At 46.6% G+C, this 12,768-nt stretch overlaps 1 protein-coding gene across 2 annotated transcripts in view; it reads right to left on the bottom strand.

Annotated features, from left to right (window-relative positions):
- The window catches only part of Tubgcp3 (tubulin gamma complex component 3), a 68,775-nt gene that overhangs the window by 27,704 nt on the left and 28,303 nt on the right, over positions 1 to 12,768 (bottom strand). For both annotated transcript variants that reach the window (XM_040281730.2, XM_078016351.1), the window contains exons 9-13: positions 12,130 to 12,198; positions 11,639 to 11,771; positions 9,904 to 10,070; positions 891 to 1,001; positions 455 to 563 (exon numbers count right to left, since the gene is read on the bottom strand). In XM_040281730.2, the coding sequence (XP_040137664.1) occupies positions 455 to 563; positions 891 to 1,001; positions 9,904 to 10,070; positions 11,639 to 11,771; positions 12,130 to 12,198 (589 nt within the window). The remainder of the gene's footprint in view (positions 1 to 454; positions 564 to 890; positions 1,002 to 9,903; positions 10,071 to 11,638; positions 11,772 to 12,129; positions 12,199 to 12,768) is intronic.

Here is a 12,768-nt window from a genome sequence, read left to right on the forward strand (position 1 = left end):
ATCACCACATGATCACCCCCACCCTCACTGCCACCATCACCACCACCCTCACTGCCACCATCACCACATGATCACCCCCACCCTCACTGTCACCACCATCACCACATGATCACCCCCACCCTCACTGCCACCACCATCACAACATCATCACCCCCACCCTCACTGCCACCATCACCACCATTATCACCACCACCACCACCACCATCCCCATCACCGTTATCACCTCATCACCACCATCTTCACCACCACCATTCTCATCAGTACCATCCCCATTACCACCACACCCACCACCATCACCCCTGTCCTCACACCACCACCACCATATCATCATCCCCACCATCAACACATCACCTTTACCCCTATTGCCACCATCATCATTATCCCCATCCCCACATCACATCAATGCCACCGCCGCTAACACTGCCACCAATCATCACCACCAACATACTCATACCATCCTGCGGTGGCTCTGCAGACTTGGTCACAGCTATCATCTTTGTGGTAGGAGTCTGATCATGACAAACTTGGTGCAGGAAATTTATTGATTTTCCTATCAAAAGGACCTAAAAGGAAAATATCCTATGATTACCTTTAAATGAAATTTAAATCATCATCAAATACTACAAACAGCCACAAGTTAAAAATTGGTGATTGATCAAAACCTACATAACAAGAACATCAGATCTACTATCAGATAAATTCTAGGAACTCAAAGCCAATACATTAACACACACATTGACATAGTGATGCATTCAATTAACATATACTTCTAAGAATACTAACAATCCTAAAATGCAAAAAAATGTTACTTAACTGAAAACTAGTTGTTACATAATCCAAGTATATATTACAATAAAACATCAAAGTCACAAAAATTCCTTCTTCCCCACCTTCCTAGATTGATCCATTGTCATAAATGAAGGAATCATCGATTTCCTCAAAGTATATTTGTCATGCCACAGTCGGTCTGTTTTAACTGTTGGATCTGATGCTACAAAAAACTGAAAGCAAAGGTTCAATGAGTATCAAAAAGTGATATTATTGCAAAAACTGAACTAAAAGCATCATCAAATAATAAGTTATTCTAGAAAATTATTCTATAGGCAAATTCTCCAGATAACAAGGAATCTTACCCATTTACCCAATAAAATTAGTTAAAGAATTTTAGACAAAAATCCAAGTTGAATTACATGCTTCCCAAATAAGAGCATTAAAAAAACAAGTTATACTACTTCTGGAAAATCAGGAACCTCACCTTGAGTATCCAGGAGGCCCCTGCCCGCAGCTGGGAACCACTTCCCTCTCTGCACAAAGCTCTACTACCTGGCAATAGCACCATCTTCAGTTCTGCTCAGCCAGAACCAGCTCACCACCTCCACTTCACAGAGCTGCACTGTGGGCACAGGTGTCTGAACCCACATGCTCTGCTCACAAAAGAGCACCGGAGTTCACACCGTCACCTGCGGGCAGGCCCTCCTACACACACGAGCACACGTGCAGTGGCCATCAGCAGCCAGCCAGGTGGCACTGGGAAAGGACTAAGATCTCCTCTCCCTCCCATTTAAGTCACAGCCCACTTTCCCCACCCCCACCCCACCCACTCCAGCTACCCAGAGGGCTGACATCAGGAAGAACTCCAAGCACTGAGGGGAAGTTCCACTGCTATCACGTCCAGCTTAGCTACCACCACAGTGAGAACACTTCCACCTTCAGCCACATGCCCAGCACCTGTGCCTTGGTTTCTATAAACGTGTTTTCTAAAAGCAGGAGTGCTGAGTCGAAGTAACCTGATTCTCATGGACAGTACCAGACTTCCTTTCCCAGAAGCCGTCTACTGCCCCTCCTCCAATAGCAGGCCCGACATTCTGCATCCTTGTGTGCTTTAGGTGACATTATTATTGTCCTGTTATTTGACTGCAAATGAAGTTTAACATATTTTCATAATTTCGTTACTTGCTTTTTCTCCTCCTTAGAACTGTCTTTTTGTGTCCTTAACCCACCTTTCTACTGGTTTTGCCTTCCCTTATCAATAACATTCTGCTGTAAATTACTACATGACACAAACTTAGTTCTTCTTTTCTCTTTCTTGTACCAGGGATTAAACTCCAGAGCACTCAACCACCTCAACCACTGAGCCCCATCCCATCCCTATTTTGTATTTTATTTAGAGACAGGGTCTCCCTGAGTTGCTTAGCACCTTACTTTTGCTGAGGCTGGCTTTGAACTTTTGATCTCCTGCCTCAGCCTCCGGAGCTGCTGGAATTACAGGCACGTGCTACCACACCCTGCAAATCTAGTTTTCCTAAGTTAACTGTTTGCCACTGGTTACATTTGTGTTCTGTTTTCCTGTGACCTAAACACCTGCCTTCCTCTAGAGCTTCCAGGCTTCCTGTCTCCCTGAGATCTTCCCATTTCCAGATCACAGGAATATTCTCCACCATGTGACTTCAGTCTTTGTGCCATGTTCAACCTTGGACTCTGAACTGACAAGATGTTGCAGGGATCTGCTTCCTTCTGCGTGCCATGATTCTTCACTGCTGGACCCGCTGCACAGGGAAGCATTATCAGAACTGCATCAACAGACAAGAAAGGATGCCGTGTGGTTACAGCAAGAGACGTCAGGGGCACCTGAAGATTCTTTGACCAGCCATGGGGGGTGGGGGCAGTTTGCTTAGTATTACCATGGGAAAGCAGTATCCAGTGCCCCTAGAGTTTGAACCCACAGGGTTGTTATTCCCACTGGTGCTCCATGCTTGGGAACATGGAGCCTCCGGGACCACACCCTGGTCCTTAACACTCGATGGGCTCTAGGAGTCCTGCTGGCCTCCTGGCACAGAAGGGCCTCTGGGCTCACCTCGGTTCCTCCTGAGACCTAGATTCTGCTGCCTCCCCACCAGCCCACTCTGCTCTAAGAGAGAAGTCAGGACCACGACCTCAGCACCCGTGGTGGTGTGCCACAGGACCCAGAGGACTGAGACCCAGCACCGGCTGAACCACACACAGCAGCTCCATGGTGTCAGACCAGAAACCCCACACAGGCAGAAACACACAAGTGCCTACCCAACCCAAAGTGCCCTGGGAATGACACCCCCCGACCGGACAGTGAGTCCACAGGCACAAAATGGATCCAAGGAATATCAGCAATTATAGAGCAAAGATCTCCTAACATAATGCAAGAACCAAAAGTAAACTAAGAAAAGAGAGGAGACCCCAAAAGGGCAACATCATTAGAAGAAATTGGAAATGTTAAGATGCTGTGAGCAAGATCCAGGGCCTGCTTAACTTTTAAAAAAAAAAAAAAAAAAGTGGCTTTTCTTTTCTTTTTCTTTTTTTTTTTTTTTTTGGTACTGGGGATTAAACCCAGAGGCACTGGGCCACATCCAAGTCCGTTTGATATATTTTATTTAGGGACAGGACAGGGTCTCGCTGGATTGGTCAGGGCCTTATGCTAGGTCACTGAGGCTGGCTTTGAACTCATGATCCTCCTGTCTCAGCCTCTCAAGCTGCTGGGATTACAGGCATGTGCCACCACACCTGGCTAAAAACCACCATTCTTAAGCTCTGAAAATGTTCAAGACCACAGAAAATATACAGAATGCCTGAGTTTACTTCATGACATTAGCCTGACGCTAGCACACCTTACAAAGAGTGTCAAAACTTAATATTATAAGCCAGTTTCCTCTATGAACATAGAAGAATGAATTCTGAATGAAATATCATCCTTATAGTACTTAAATAAAGTATCCTTGGTCAGGGTATATCACTGTTCAGTACGGCACTAAGTGTCTAAGCACAACTGAAAACAAAACATAAAGGGATCACAAAGAGCTATCACGGCGTGATTGAAAACAGCTTCTTCTTAACTATCACTGACCTGCCAAGAATCTGAGGAAAGTGCAGACCTTTGTCCCAGGGGAAAAATGCACATATCACAATACCGTTTGGTATACTGTTCAGGAATTTTAGAGATCATTCTAAGCAGCCATGGTATGAAAAAATAATATTTACTGGCATAAAATAACATTATTTACTATAAGGAAAAAATAACAAGTTATAAAACATGAATTGTGATATGGTACACAAATACACAGTAAAAATGGTATATTCCTAAATATTTGTACATGAGATTACTAATGAATTTTTAACTACCTCCATTTACCTATTTATATAATCTATTGTATCTCTATTTATATAACCCAGATTTTTAAAATTGGACATATTTTTAAATCAGGAAAAAATACTGTTTAATTAAAGAAGTAATTCCATCAAATACTGAACACATTTTCCAGTATTTTTCTTAATAACATCATCTTCTCAAGGCAATTAGGTCAAAGGCTTTTTCGTCTCTGGTAGGAACACCAAGGGAGAAGACCCAGGGGATGGAACTCCAGCAATGCCAAGGTCCTGGTAGGAGAGGTGTGATGGCCATAGCCGCACACAGCCAGCCCTCTGCACGCAGGTGCAGGACGAGACCAGGGCTTCCCTGACTGCAGAGCAGGGCCACCCCACTGAGTCAGCTAAGACTTCCTATTTTTAGCACAACTTGAACGACGAAGCATTCGTGGACCTTTCTATTTTAGACTTTTTGATTTACATTACCTTTCTAATTTAAAACACAACTCATAACTGCTTTGAGAAATAAACAGTTCTCTAATGTGAACTATCATCACCTTAACATATACTTAAATTATCTCCACTGGAAATTTAAAAATCCACCATGAATAATCTCCAGGGTTACCCAATCACTGTGCTGTGCATGCTCTGTAGCCTGCCATTCAACAGATTAGATTAATTGCATAAATTGTATTTCCCTGCTCTTCACCTGAACAGAAGAGCTAGCTTTTATGGACAACACACTAATTCATCCTAATAGCTGAAGTGCAGCCGGATTTTTATCAGCGTGAACAATAAGAAAATTTAATTTCAGCTATAAAAAGCTCAGACAATCCGGTCATCTTCAGAAGTCATGAACGCATTGCTTCCTCTGGGGGCAAAGGAACACGCAGTCACTCTACCGGCAAACAGCCAGTATGAACACAAAGACAGGGCCCTTCAGAACATAATTAACCCTGTGAGAGAGAGATGCAGCAAGGGAGGAAAAACAAGGTCAGAATACAGATGCAAAGCTTTTACTTTACTGATGCATTTTTCCACTCAAGGTCTTGGATTTTCACTATTAAACCTAACAGAATCAAGGGAAAATAAAGCTAACTGTACCAAGGTATGTCGTTCGCTGCTAGAGAAACACCAAGGCTCCCCTACTAAACACAGAAACAAAGAGGAAGATTTTCTCAGTAAGCAACTGGTTTCTAGGAATCAGATCCATCAACACAGACCTCTGAAGATTCACTCACCAGCCATGTAGGCCAAGGCCAGGGTGAGACTGCTTCTCAGGACACCCGTCGGAGACACCACAGTGACCATGCCAGGGGACACCCCCACACACACCCAGACACTCGTGCAACAAAAATCCTGGAGGCGGCAAACTCACAGACACAGCATGCACAGGCTCAAGACACGCATTTCCTTGGCTAAACTGACCCCAGGCCTCCTGCCTGTTGGGGTCCTACTGTGTGTGACTATCTTCTCGCTCTCCCATGTGGACGTACACTGCTGGGGCACAGGAGTACAGCTGGTTCCTGCTACTGATCTCACACCTGCTGCTGGGAGCACCTAGATGCGAGGTTCAGGCTCCTTCGCCCAGGTACCCTCACAGTGTGGTGCTTGCATCTACAAGACCTTGCCATCAGGGACAGAGAGCACTTACTGGTTCCTTTCCAACCTGGATGCTTTGTTCCCCCCACCTGAAGCACAATGCTAACAGGAGTGGTGGGAGCAGACACCCCGTCTTGTTCCTGACCCCAGAGCCCGTGGTCTGTGACAGTTCATAGACGCCCTTTGCTGGCTGAGCTCCTTTCTAGTTAGTCTGTGTGTTCCTAAGGTAAAGAATATTGGATTTCTTCAATTGGTCCTTTAGCACCAATGGTGGTGGGGCGGGGGGTGTTTTCTGTCTTCTCTGCTCATCCTCTGAGTGTGGTGTCACGCAGTCGGCTCTAGGCTGGACCCTTGCATTCCTGGGGTAAACCCCACTTGGCTGAGGGGTGCGGTCCTTTTGATATATGCCATGAGTTCCGTTTTCCAGTATTCTCTTGGGGATCTTCGTATCTTCATTCATAAGACATTGGCATACCGTTTTCCCATGCTGTCTTACAGCAGCCTCTTAAAATGACCTAAGAACCCTCCCTGTTCCACTGAGAGTGCCGACTCGGGACGTGCAAAGCAGAGCGTGAGATCTGCGCACTGCAGTCACTGCAGTCTCCTGGGCACCGTTCACATTCCTTCCTTCTTTCTCCTCTGGTCCCCCAGCTGGATGGCCTCACTTGACCTCCTGCTGAGCAGGGCAGCTAGCGATTCTTCTCACTGCAATAAAGCCCTGATCAGCTCCGGCTTCCACCTCTACACCTACTCCCTTTTATCAAGTTCTTTCTTGATATCTTTATCTTTCTTTTGATTGCAGAAAGTAGCATTTCTTTATGCAGACATCCAATAATCTACCAGGAAATAAAAGGTTATAAGCTCCTGTATCACCATCAGGGTCAACTGTAGACTACAGAAATTCAACCTCACAGTAGCCAGACTGAGGACATACTAACCTATGCTGGAAATGAAGGAGAATTCTCAGATTTTAGCCACATAACCATCAAACACACCCTCTACAAACTACCAATTTCATTCAGTGAGTACATCAGAGTCAACTAAAGAGAATGTTTCCAAAGCTCATCAAAAGTTTAAATGAACATATATCAACGTAGGGTTCTCCAGAAATTCAGGGTGATGGAGACATACAAACAGAAAAGAGAAAGGCCGCCAACTTAGGGACAAAAGAGACTCGGGGAACCCACCATTCTGCTGGGGCTGCCTCAATCAGGTGACATCTACATGCTCACCACTTGTCTGCTCAAACCTCGTCCACATGGAACCCCAGCAGGGTGGCCACCACACCTCTCTGGAGACGGAAGGGAGGCTGAAGGGCACAGAGCCATAAGGAGGGCAGCCAGGCCAGAGCCCAGGACGGCCTGCCTCGCAGGCAGCAGGACAAGCAGGGAGCAGCACGTCCGTGGCCTGCAGGGCTGGGCAGGGAAGGCCTCAGCAAGGAACTCGGGCACTGCACCTCAAGGGCTCGGGAGAGCAGAAATCGCCCAAAGCTGGGTTAGAATCCATGTATTAAACACCAGATAGAGAAGAGGGAACAGAGACTCTTCAATAAATAGTCGTAAAATTCTCAAGTTTTTCATATCTTTATAAAGATTGCTCTAAAAAATAACCTCTTAGTTCTGAAAGGTACAATTTTAATGGGTAATAAAAAGATAGCCTCAAAACTGAACACACAGAACTTTTTTCTTTGGTGCTGGGGATTGAACCCGGGCCATGCACATATATACACCTTAAAAAGAAACTCATTTTTTCATTTTCTTAACCTAAACTCAATAATGACATACTTTTAAAGTATAGATAATTTGTTTTGTGATCATGGTCAGAAGATGTTTAACAAGCATTTTAAATAATCAACTATACAGGGCTTCTTTTGGTTTCAGGGGTATTTTGGGGGGGTGTTACTTTGCTACTGAGCCACATCCTCAGCCCTTTTTATAAGTTGTTTAGGGCCTTGGTACATTGCTGAGGCTAGCCTCAAACTCATGATTCTCCTGTCTGAGCCTCCCAAGTCACTGAGATTACAGGTGTGCACCACCTCAACTACACAGAAAACACCATCCAAAACTCACTTCATCCTGTAACTGGAGAATAAAGGAATTCAAATGCACTAACTCTACCAAAAACAAAGCAAAAGCAGACACTTGCAAGTTCCTCCCTACCTCCCATCTTACTGGATAAGAACTGAACAGCCCAAGAATATAAGACCCCTTTAATCCTCAAAGCTTAAGTCTCACTTGAAATTCTTAACCAAACAAACAACTTCATAACATTTTCCAGAATAGACCCAAAAAGGATTTAAATTTCACTATAAATACAAAACACACTCCCTGCAGAGCCAACCGGCCTAACTGCGCTCAGAAACACCTATGTAAGCTGATAATAGGAAGCCCAGGACACTAGCACGGGCCAAGGGCCCTGGTTTGAAGTGCCTGTGAACAGAAGCGTTTAGAACACTGGATCTGTTTTGGACTCTGGAATGTCTGCATATACATAAGGTACCTCGGGATGGGACTCCAGTGTCACTTAACTTCATTTACGTTTCCTATGCACTGTGTGGACAGTATGAAGGTCGTTGTCGACAGCATACAGAGTGCCTGTTTCATGTGAATTGTCACGTGGCCAGGTGTGGAATTTTCCATTGGTGGCATCATGACATCACTCAGTTTCAGATTTCAGATTTGGAACATTCAAATTAGGGATGCTGAATCTGAGGTACAACCACTTGAGGGCTTAAAAGGGCAGAATCAAAACCTAAGGCATGCATCCTCACCAGCCAGAGTTCTACCTCCATATCTACTTCCAAGAAATTTGGGAGACACAAAAAAGGACATTCATTTGAATAATGTTCCTAAGATTAAAAGCTACAAAAAACACAATTTCCATCAACAGGAGAGCTGCTGAGTAAATACCGGTCTGTTCATGTGGTGGAATAACACATGGTAATACAAAGGCCCTCCCGGCGTTATCAGAGAGCCGAGGCACACTGACCACTGGCACCACACCCCCACGTACCACCCACCACAGGCTTCCAAAGCACAGAGCGCCATCTACCACTGGTTCTGCTCTAGTCTAGTCTCTGGTTCTGCTCTAGTTCTGCAATGGCAGCACAGCTTCACATCTGCTCACGGGCACCTTGTGCCATGAGGATGGCAGCCAAAGGCAGAGCCAGAGCCACAGGACAAATGCACACACAGCCCTGGGCCCCCTTCCTTCCTCCCAGATGACTGTGTGTCAGACGGCCCCCGACACTTCACAGAACAGATGGACCCAAGCGCCCCCATGCCCACTTCCACAGCAAACGTCAGAGCTGTTCCAAGGTGAATGCCGTACTTACTGCAGGTTCATGTATCTCTTAACCACTTAACAGGTGTAAATTATTTTTAGGTTCCTGCTTTTGCTTTCTTAATGTTCCTGAAAATGTTTTTGAGTGTGACAATCCTCACCCTATCTTCCCACAAAGCCCTTTGGTTTTTATCGTGTGGCTTTGCATAGCAATGATTTTTTTTTTTTTCCTGGTACCAGGGATTGAACCCAGGGGCACTTTACCACTGAGCTGCATCCCAGCCCTTACTTTATTTTTTTATTTAGAGACAGGGTCTCACTGAGTTGCTTAGGGTCTGGCCAAGTTGCTAAGGCTGGCTCTGAACTTCCTATCCTCCGCCTCAGCCACCATGCCTAGCTGCACAGCAGTGATTTTTAAGAATTCACATGCTGCATTGTAGCAGAACTGACAATACTTCCAAAAGGTAAAATATACAATTAACTTGCTTCCTTCAAACAGCCGAACTTAGGTGACCGACTGATACTAGAAGAGATAGGGGATGCAAGAGAGAGGAGCATGTTGCAGAGCCCACCACAGGTGGGCAAAGTGAGTGCACCCAGGGGCCTCCTGGAACAGTGAGTGGACACGGGAGGCGGCACCACTCAGACACACGATAGAAGCCTGGGCAAGTAGGCCGACTCACTGAGTCTCTCACTCCTGGAGCTGGAGAGCAGTTTCCCACCAACCACACACAGCTCTGCTGCTCAGCAAGACTATCTTTTCGGCACAACACAAAATGCTCATGGCACTTGAGTGAAGTATGGTGTGTCCCGCTCAGAGGGAGTGGAAACGGTGGGGAACCAGGAGGAGTCACCGAGCATCCGCACCCTTCGCCCCCAGCCTCGGCACTAAGCACCCCTTCTTACTTCGTGGTAAGTGTCCTCCAGCTCCCCATCATAGATCCAGCGGTAGAGGAAGCTGAGCACGGGATGAGACACCAGGCTCAGAATGTGCTGCACCAAGGACCTCATATAGGGGTCTCCCGTTCTCGTGTAGGCATGGACAGCAGAGGCCAGCTCACCTCCTTTCCTTCCTGGGAAAACACAACACCCAGGTTTACTTCACAGCACAAACCTGTCACTCAACATTAACCAAAGATGGCCAAGTAACTGACATAAAGCGTGTCTGCCTTCTTCGGTCTACACCACTTTGGTACCTAGACACAGCAGCAATAAGCAATGCGTCAGGCCAAGACATCAAGACCCTGCCCAGGGCTTCACCCAACATCAGTGGTTTCCCTCTTTTTGACTGCTAACAAGTGTTTCAATTCAGAAAGTAGCAACAAGTGACTGGTGACAAAATCTAGATCTTACGTGGCTTTTCATGCCTTCTTGACTGAGCCACGCTAAGATTCACACATCGTATTGTAATTCAGCATGATGTAAGATTAACAAGAACTAAAGTTCTAAGAAACTAATGTTGTACACTGTTTTGGAGTTCACTACGCTAGTCTCAATTCACTTTCTTCACTCTTAACCAGCAGCAGCACCATCTAAGACCCTGTTCCACGCAGACAAAGCAGCCCTGAGCACAGGCTGAAGCAGGCAAGTGGCAAACTCAGGTCCAGAAGCAAAGGTGCAGGAAGCTTCTCAAGTGACACAGCAGCTCATGTTGCCCTGCGTCACTGCTGTGGGCAGACTGCTCTGCCGTGTGCACCAGGGGTGGTGAGCCTGGGACCCAGGATCTGTCAGTGGTTCTCACAGCAGCAGTGCCACCAAGATGGGAAGAGGACAGGTCAGATAGGTAGAGGACAGCAGCAGGACTTAGGTGACTGACTGATACTAGAAGAGATGGGGGACTGCAAGAGAAAGGAGGATGTTGCAGAGACCCAGCCATGGAGGGTGCAGTAACTGGACCAACAGCAGAGTTTTATTTGCTGTGCTCAAAAACCTTTTGAGAAGTGCCAGGAGGTGAGGGAGGCAGGCACAGACTGCATGGTGATAAACCTGGACTCAGACATGTAAGCTCAGGTCCTGAAGGCTCTACAGCAGAAGATGGCAGAGTGTGGGGAGCTCCTACCAGGGGCAGATGGCTGGCTCTTCACATCCCATCAAGTCCTAAGAAGCCTAGGATATAATAACTACCACGATCCCAACATCACAAAAGAGAAAGGAGAGGGTCTTGGCCAAGCTGGGACAAACTGTGAGGGGAAAATGTCCAGCAGGCAGCCAAAACTACAGAGGCTAGAGCTCGGGAGGGCCTCAGCTGGACACATACATAGGAACGCCACCATACAGGTGGAGAACAGGGCAGAACCCTGCCTCAGAGGAATGAGGACGACAGGGAGAGGCAGGGAGGCTGCCCAACAAGAGGCCAGGCAGAGAGGAGCACAGGAGGGTCCTGGCATCCAGAACACATGCAGTGACACCTCCCCTCCTGGCCTTCACCTTGGGGACATCCTAAGCCTCCACAAGGACACACAGGGACCACACTGGCCACGAGTCGACCTCCCTATAGGCGCCATGTCTATTAATCTGCATTCAATGAAGGTACTTTTGGCAGCTAAGGACGCCAAGGGTCAGGGTACTAGAGCACACCGATGGCTTGCCCTGCAGACGATCTGCCACTAGAACATCTAGGCACACACAGACACAGAAGCACCTTGGCAGTGATCCACCAGGGCTGCAAGGGTCTTCAGTCTTATTTTGGGATCATATGTCCAAACCAGGAGGCGCCGTAGTGTTAGGCTACTCTCAAGTCCCAAATTCACCCCCTGATCGTCCTCTAGCTGTAGCTGAAAAACAACATGGAAAAGTTTAGGCACAAATTCTAAGTTAATTCTAAACGGTACAAAGTGAACACAAAGAAACTACACTTGTGATGAAACCAAAGGTCCCCTTTGAAAAACTGATAGTACTTTCAAGGACAGGTCTTGTCTTTAAATGACAGACAAGACCCTGAAAATTAACAATTAATGGGCTCTAGGATACAAAGAGACTTTATAGCCATTTGGACCTAACAAATCATATTATGAAGCAAAATGCAATCATTAAAAGTATTGTATAAAGTAACTTTAAAAACTGTCTATGTGGTTTTTTAATTTTCTAACTCTTCAAATCAGGAAGAAATCAAAAAATTTTTAAACAGCTTACCTGGGAATGTAAAACGGAGAGTAGGCGGTAGTACTCCTTGAGCTCTTGGTGCAGAGCGGCACAGAAGCTCTGTGGGGAGCAGAGAGTCACCAGAGTGCCCCGCCCCTGCTCCCACCCCCACCCCCACCCCGGCCCTGGAGAGGCCAGGGTCAGAGCAGAGGCAGCGAGCACACACTGGGGCAGCTCTACCCCAATGCTGCTTCTGCCAATGTCCTCACACAGTTCTGACCCCACAGTGAGCCCTTCCACATGACAGGAAAGTGGTAGTCCTTAGTAAGACAGCGTGGACTTTGCAGCATGGCCTTCAAGAAGCTGAAGAGCAGTCACTTCAAAAAGCCTTTGCTTTAGGCCATGTCCCCTCAGATTTTTTAGCGTTAAAACCTAATTTTAAGTTTCTTAATTGGCAAAATTTAAAGAGTAGTAACTCAGTACTGACCCAGCTGTGCTCTGGCCTGCACAGCTCACTCCCCACCCACAGCTCTGAACACTCTGTCCCACTAAGGGCCGACAAGGGGCCACAACAAGACGGCACTGTCAGCGCTGCAAGGAGGGCTCCCTGCACCCGCACACAGCCTGTGAGCAGACCTTGGGCACAAACTGCAGGCTATGACAGAGCACACCCTGGGGCAGTTCTACCTC

This window comes from Ictidomys tridecemlineatus, chromosome 6 (genome assembly GCF_052094955.1).
Source record: "Ictidomys tridecemlineatus isolate mIctTri1 chromosome 6, mIctTri1.hap1, whole genome shotgun sequence".
In the NCBI taxonomy this organism is placed as follows: Eukaryota; Metazoa; Chordata; class Mammalia; order Rodentia; family Sciuridae; genus Ictidomys; species Ictidomys tridecemlineatus.